General features: G+C 45.2%; 1 protein-coding gene across 2 annotated transcripts; it reads right to left on the bottom strand.

Moving 5' to 3' along the window:
• Window positions 1-354: 354 nt before the first annotated feature.
• Window positions 355-7,286, bottom strand: srsf6a (serine and arginine rich splicing factor 6a). 2 transcript variants are annotated; one of them, XM_053643474.1, is made up of 6 exons: window positions 7,139-7,286; window positions 5,236-5,429; window positions 2,443-2,558; window positions 1,619-1,821; window positions 1,317-1,394; window positions 355-1,217 (listed from the first exon to the last, which is right to left on the bottom strand). In XM_053643474.1, the coding sequence occupies exons 1-6, from the start codon at window positions 7,243-7,245 to the stop codon at window positions 794-796; spliced, it is 1,122 nt and encodes a 373-aa protein (XP_053499449.1). In that variant the 5' UTR covers window positions 7,246-7,286; the 3' UTR covers window positions 355-793. The 2 variants fall into 2 exon arrangements, with proteins under 2 accessions (XP_053499449.1, XP_053499450.1); XM_053643475.1 differs by having other exon boundaries at window positions 1,329-1,394.

Below are 7,286 nucleotides of genomic sequence, written 5' to 3'. Positions count from 1 at the left end.
GAACCTTTAAGGGTTCTGCCAAACATACAAACCAAAGAAAACCTTCAGAGTTCTAGCGTTTTTTCCTCTAAAAGTGTAGCTACAACAATGAGGAACATGCATCCTGTCAAAAGGGTCCCCAAGGGTTCTTTGGACAGTTAAGGGTTTGTGCTACTTAGAACCTTTACCGATGGTGAAAGAAGTTCTTCATCTTCCTCCGAGTGAGTAACTAATGACCAGCTGGATCACATCTGGATCTTTATTTGAGAAGGAAAAACAAGGTGTAAATGAGGAGCTGTGTGTACCTGAAAGCCTGATACACACAGCGCAAACGTGTTTACACACACACACACACACACACACACACTCTGCAGGAGCGTATTAATGAGGACTTTTAATAAAAGGTACAATAAAAATGGACTGAAATGATTTGAGAAGTTGTAAATGTGAACAGCGGACGTTTAAACTTTATGATCATGATTGAAACTGGGTTTAAATGACGAACATCACAGAACCACAAACACACAACAGCTCGTCTTCGCTAGCTTCTCGTTAGCCGACGTCTTCTCCTGAACCGACTCGGGAATATGAGACACGCGGAGAGATCCAAGTCACAGGTCATGGAAAGGTCAGTCAATAATAATAATTCTATGTTCATTTGCACACAGAACAAAGATGATGATGATGATCCATAATTCTGCTCGTTTCTGCTCATGCCACGTATAAAACATCTACTCTAGCCGGCGGGAATCGATTAAAGAGCCGGGTCACGATGTGCGGTTCGGAAATTTAACCACGCTTTAACGAGCGTGGTTCAGTCCTGGGAGGCGGATCTGGACCGGGATCTGGATTTAGAGCGCGAGCCGGATTTGGAGCGCGAGCGACGCTCGGGAGATTTCGAGCCGCTCTTCTGGGCCGGAGGAGACGGCGAGCGTGAGGCGGATTTGGCTCGCTGCTCCTCGTTTCCGTTCTCGGCGGGCGACGCCGAGCGGCTACGTGATTTCTTACTCGTGGATTTCTCTTTCGATCGGCCGCGCGAGCCGCGCTCCGACTTCACTTTGGAAGTGCTCTTGGAGCGCGACTGGCGGTCGCCGGAGCGAGAGCGAGACCTGCTGCGGGATTTCTGCGTGCGAGAGCGAGATTTGCTGGAGGGAGATTTGGAGCGGGACTTGCGACCCGACCTGGAACGGGACTTGTGATGGGATCTGGAGCGAGAGCGGCGCCGCCGGGAACGAGACCTGGAGGGAAAGGGGGGAGGGGGAAAGGCGGGAGAAACGAGCGTTAGAGCGATGAAGGAGTGATGAAAGAGAGATAAATTAGGAGTGATAAAAGGACACCTTGAGCGAGACCTGGAGTTGCTTCGGGATCGGCTGCTGCGGCGGCTCCTGCTGCGGGAACGCCGGCGACTGCGGGACCTGCACGCACAAATGGGGGAGAGTGATCAGATCCATGGGTCGGTTCTGAACATGACCCGCCTACTAGCTACAGTCAATAAAGAATTTCTGTAGAACCAGAGGCCATCAGCGCTGACTCCACCTCCAAGTCTAGACCTCTTTATGTATTCATTTGTCTAGTCGTTTTTGTTTACTTAACGAATAATAAATAAAAACCGCACTGCCCCCACCACACACACACACACCTGGAGCGACTCCCGGAGTACGAGCGGCGGCGGCGCAGTTTGTCCTCGATCAGCCGGATCTTCCTCCCGTTGATGTCGGTTCCGTCCAGTTTCTCCAGAGCCCTGCGCATGTCTGAGTGAGAGCGAAACTCGATCACGCCCTCGTTGGCGCGCTCCTTATGGGCATCTGCGTATGTCACCTCACCCGCCTGCCGCATGAAGTCCTGCAGGACGACACGCGTTATTCAACACAGTCCTGATATACAGGAGTATACTAACCCCACAACACAGTGTACTAACCCCAGCTCCGGCACGCGGAACCGCACAGGCGTACTAATCTCTGGGTTAATACACAAGTTCTAGCTAATATTTTCCAAACTGCTTCTCGAACAGCTAAGCAGCTACATTTCTGATATCTGAATGATTAAAAAAAAATGATTATTATTTTACTCCTTGAGCCCGCCCCCTTTCCTGTCCATTTTCACAAAGCTCCACCCCCAGGATCTACAGCGCTCTGTAAAGTACATCCAATCCAACAAGCATTCCAGACCAGAAGTCTGTTTTCCCCCCAAACGTGGTTTCTCAGACAGTAAAAGGCTTATAAACGGCTTAAACCTTTATATTTCATTTCAGTAAGAAATAAACAGATCGACTTCTGCAACTACATCATAATAAAAACGTCAGGACTCTCGACACCTGCGTGATTTCATCATACAGTTCCGGAAAGTCAGAACCTTAATGAAAAAGGTGCACTTGTGGAGCGTCTTCGATTTTCACGTGACGAAAATAATCCTTCGTACATTACAGCGGGGTAACCCACTGCGCCCTGAGGTTCTCGTTCTCACCTTGAGGTCCTGCCAGCTGCAGCGGCTGGAGAGGTTCTCCACGATGAGCCGGTACTCGGTGCGGACCGGAGGGCCGTATTTATCTCGACCCGAGCGACTCCTGCTGCTGTAGCCACCTTCGGACAGACAGGGGAAAGAGACGCCGCCGTCAGAGCGCAACTCCTCTCACACGGGTCTTACTCTGTAGTCTAATAAAACTAGCACCGATCGCCCTTTTTAAATCGCAAACCTGTTCTCTCTCTCTCTCTCTCTCTCACACACACACACACACACACACACACACACACACACACACACACATATTCTCAGGCATGAGCTTTTCTGCTGCCTCCCTCACAGGACATTACTATTAGGAACAGGGATATAAAGCACTGATAAAGTAAAAAAAGAAAATGTTAAAACAAAAAAAATATACACACACATGGTCATAATGTCTCCAGGAAAATCATGTCGGCTTTACGGTGTATCATAACTACAGAAAAATAACATTCAGGTTACAGAGATTTCTCCGATTAAGACATGGTTTTCCTTTTGATCACTAAGCCTGAGTCAGAACCTCCTCGTTCACACATCTGCTTCGAGTTTTATTATTTACATCTTTGGCTAGAGGCTTTTATTTCTTTTCTTTTCTTTCTTTCCAAATCGACAACATAATAACTAGCATTCCTCACCATCACCCCTGGTCTATTGGCAAAAGGCTGCTGTCATCTTGGCTTCCGGTTAGGTCAGCCAAAGCATCAAGGGGCAAAGGTCACACACACATTGTAAGGTGAAGGCCAAGGCCAAAGCGGTCAGGGAGTCATCTTAGCCACAACGAACTCGGCCACGGCCTCGGCCCCCACTCGACTGTCTCAAATTGAAACGTCAAGGACTCTGTTACTGTGGCAATCAAACTGGAAATAAAATGGCAACTTTAGCAGTCAGACATTCATCACCGATTGTGCTTTTTGTTGTTGTTTGTTTTGTTTTGTTTCCACTGGGCTACAATCAGAACAAAACATGACATTCATATCATTCATATTCATTTCACAATATTCTGTAGAGTTCCGTCCACACTCCGAGTGAAGACGTGACGGATCGGGTGTTTACATGACTTATACACTCGGAATTAATCTGTTTATTTAGACATTAACACACAGCCGAAGCAACAAAACAGCTTCGTTTCCACCGCAGGGTCAGACACGCCACGCCGGACACGCCGGGTCATGCGGAGAACTAAACCGGCACCTTCTGAACCAGAAATCAGTGGCGCGTATTAATCACGGGTTTATACTGACGAGCTCGTTCTAATACGCTACCGTTTCTATAGTAACGGCTCGTTCACTTTGTGTAAAAACGTTTTTTAGACAATCGTGAGTAATCTCCGACATGTTACGAAACGTTTAACATTCATGGAAGGAGTCTCCAGTGTCAGTGTTGGTGATTTGTAACAGTCAGAGGTAGTCATCTTGATATGGTGAAGTTATCTGTAAGGAGAAACGGTTTTTATTGAACATTTATGGAAGGAGTCTCCAGTACGGCTGGACGATATGACAAAGATATCATACCACGATACTCGAGGACGTTACGATACACGATGCGCATCACGATATATAATTTAGCCGACAAACTGTCCGCAAAAAAAAACATTAAACTGACTATGATGATACTTTTCTTCAATGCCTAAAGACAAAGCTTACTTTTTTTTTTTTTAAAGCAAGTCAAAATCAACAGCATAAATTCAGTACCATTTAAATTGTAATCATTAAAAAGATTTTAAAAATACATCACCATACCAACGATATCTCAGAAAAGTGTATCGCGTAATCGTTCATCACGATACTGACGTATCGATATATCGCCCCGCCCTCGTCTCCACTGTAAGCAGGACGGAGGAGTTTACTCTTCTTTTTGTCTGATTAAAGAGTTTATACCTGCTATAACGTAAGCGAGAACAGGAAGCGACTTGTTTCGTAGATGTTCAACTTTAAAACGTGACTATAAACGGACAGTGTCGTCGTTTATTAAATAAAAAACCCTGACGTTCACGTAATTCGCCTAAATGCAGGAGCAGTGGACTAAGTGATGTTTACGCTCTCTGTACTCAGAACCGTTCGACCCTACAGTGGAAACAAGGCTGACGGTTAACGTTCACCACCATGCTAGCGCAAAATAAATAAATAAACAAACAAACAAAATCCTTTACAGTTCACAAATGAGGGGTTTCGTTTAAAAACCCACACACTGCCACGAGGTCCTTCGTTTTACTCTTAACAGAACAGTCATGAGAGTTATATTAACTATAGAGGGTCACGGCTGTGACGGGTTTCAGGAATCGGAGTAGACGTTTCTGGAAAAATGTCACAAAATTATATCCAAGTCGTGATATAGAAGCTATACATCAACTCCAGATTGTATTTTATGTCTTTAGAGACTAGCAGTACTAACACACACAATATAGTTATGATACTGTTTGTGTGTGTGTGTGTGTGAGAGAGAAACTACAAAACGTAAGTTCTTTTCTTTCATGAATTTAGAAACACGAACAGTTAATCTGCGATGTTCTCCGGGTCCTGCACGCTTCAGTTTGAGAAAAATTCTGACCAAGGTAAAACACTTTCATTCAGATTTAAACAGAACTCTCTCTCTCTCTCTCTCTCTCTCTCTCTCGCGCTCTCTCATCGGTCACTGGTACAAACACAGGCTCCACAGGACTGACGAAACACTCAAAAGCCTAGATCGTTATCTATAAACGTGACCTTTACGTTCAACGAGGCCATGTTTGTGTTTGTTGACAGCGAGGACTGTACTTACTGCGGCCGCCTCCATAATAACCTCCTCCTCCTCCTCCACCACCTCCTCCCCCTCCTCCTCCGTATCCATCCCGGTCACGCCGAGGTCCTCTCGCATGTTCCACCATCACCCTCTCGCCACACAGCTCCTTCCCGTTCAGCTCGTACACGGCGTCGTCCGCATCGCGCGTGTCCTCAAACTCCACGAAGCCGTAACTAACGGAAACGCAGGACGAGACAGAACACGACAAACTCATTCCTTCACTGCATAAAGTACCAGAACTTATTTTCTTATTCAATAATTGCAAAAGGTTCCAGCTGGATGTTTTTCCTTCCGTAGAAACGAGAAATAAATGCACTTTGGGGCGGGGCTTGCAGCGTTGCTGGTTACTGATTGGTTACACGTAGACACTTTAGTTTCTAAATATAGCATCAAACTACATATTTGATCAGAATGAACATTTTAGTCAGAGTTACTGTGTGATTGCGACGCACAGGCGTGGACTCGCGCTCGCTCTGTGAAGTTTAACAGAGACTCGCTCGCTGTCAGGACGAGACTTTATGAAAAATGGAAATACTGGTGTGAATTTCTAACATTTACAGATAAGGATATCAAGGTAAAAATGTCATTTCTGCGCTGGAGAAAACACGTCTGGAACACGTCAAACCGCACACGCGTCTGTCGCAGCGTCGGACATGACGAGCCACGTTAATACACTTATGATAATGAGTCTTTATTAATCAGGTGTACATTTCAGCACAGCGGAATTCTTTTCTTTAGAAATTGGGGTCAGTGCACAGCCATGATACAGCGCCCCCTGGAGCAGAGAGGGTTAAGGGCCTTGCTCAAGGGCCCGACAGTGGCAGCTTGGCAGTGCTGGGGCTTGAACTCATGACCTTCTGATCAGAATTCCAACGTCTTAACCTGTAAAGCTGAGCTACCACTTCCCCACATAATCCATAATGACATTCGCTGTCCATTGTTTGAATTCTGGATCAGTTGTTGCAGGCTGAGTACAGAGACTGTTTGATTTGATGCACCTGTTAGTTACAGGTGTGGCTGATACACCTGAACTCAATCATTAGGAGGAGTTATCCTGGCAGAAAAATAACCTTTTACTTAACCATAACTTAATAAAACAGAGCCTTCTATATTAAAACAGGTTATACTCTTCCTAAATTACAGTAAATATAGACTTATATACAGACCCTGAGATGTAGAAAGTGTTAAATTCACTAAATAATAATCTAACACAATAACTGAGGTGCTAAAGTTCAGTATTCTCCCAATACTTCTAAACTTCGCTCTAGTAAACAGCAGTACTGATATTACAGGTCGGATCAGTGTGTAAATAAACTTTATTTATCTAAATCTCGGTAAGTGGATTTTGCCTTCAGCTGTTTTATTTACCTAAAAAAAAAAAAAAAAAAGCGCGCGCTTGTTTGCTGTTTCACAGTCACGTGATCTTGTTAACCAAACATGAATTCTTCAGCCCTTCCCACCAGTGTCTCATTTCGCCCCGCCTCCTGTATTATGATTGGCTGCCCCGAGCGCGATGATCGGTTATCGCGTCATATCAACAGAGTTGTCCGATCAGCAAACGTCTTGTACACACCATTAGCCAATCCGAATACAGGAGGCGGGATCAGCTGGGGGAAAAATGACTGTCTACTCATGCTAGGCCAGTTTTGCAAACTAACAGGAAATATCCTACGGCAAAATAAAAAAAAAACCTTTTCAACATCAACACTGCAACGTTTTATTGGATACAATTTTGCACTGTATATACAAATAAGCGAAACATATTAACGAAACATAATGAAAGCCAAACGCCGCCATTACGCTAATCTGAATGCTAACAGTATGTCCGCGTTTGCATGGAAGATTCACGAGTAACCTTTGACTAATTTTTATTGTTATTTACCCATTTTTCAGGTCGACTTCCAGCAGTTTTCCATATCCACTGAAAAACCGCTGTATGTCCTTCTCACGGACGTGATAACTCAAACGGCCGATATAAACGCGAGGCATGGCGGTCAGCGTTATTCCACACAGCCGCGCCGCTGGCCGAG

Source organism: Ictalurus furcatus, chromosome 15 (assembly GCF_023375685.1).
Source record: "Ictalurus furcatus strain D&B chromosome 15, Billie_1.0, whole genome shotgun sequence".
Taxonomy (NCBI): domain Eukaryota; kingdom Metazoa; phylum Chordata; class Actinopteri; order Siluriformes; family Ictaluridae; genus Ictalurus; species Ictalurus furcatus.
The sequence above is the reverse complement of the archived record's forward strand: the minus strand, read 5'-3'. Positions and strand labels throughout refer to the sequence as shown.

Coding starts and splice junctions, on each gene's coding strand:
- srsf6a (XM_053643474.1), bottom strand. CDS start 7,245: ATGCCTCGCGTTTATATCGGCCGTTTGAGTTATCACGTCCGTGAGAAG. Junction 1,822..2,442: donor GCAGCTGGCAGGACCTCAAG/GTGAGAACGAGA, acceptor GTCGTCCTGCAG/GACTTCATGCGGCAGGCGGG. Junction 1,395..1,618: donor TACTCCGGGAGTCGCTCCAG/GTGTGTGTGTGT, acceptor TTGTGCGTGCAG/GTCCCGCAGTCGCCGGCGTT.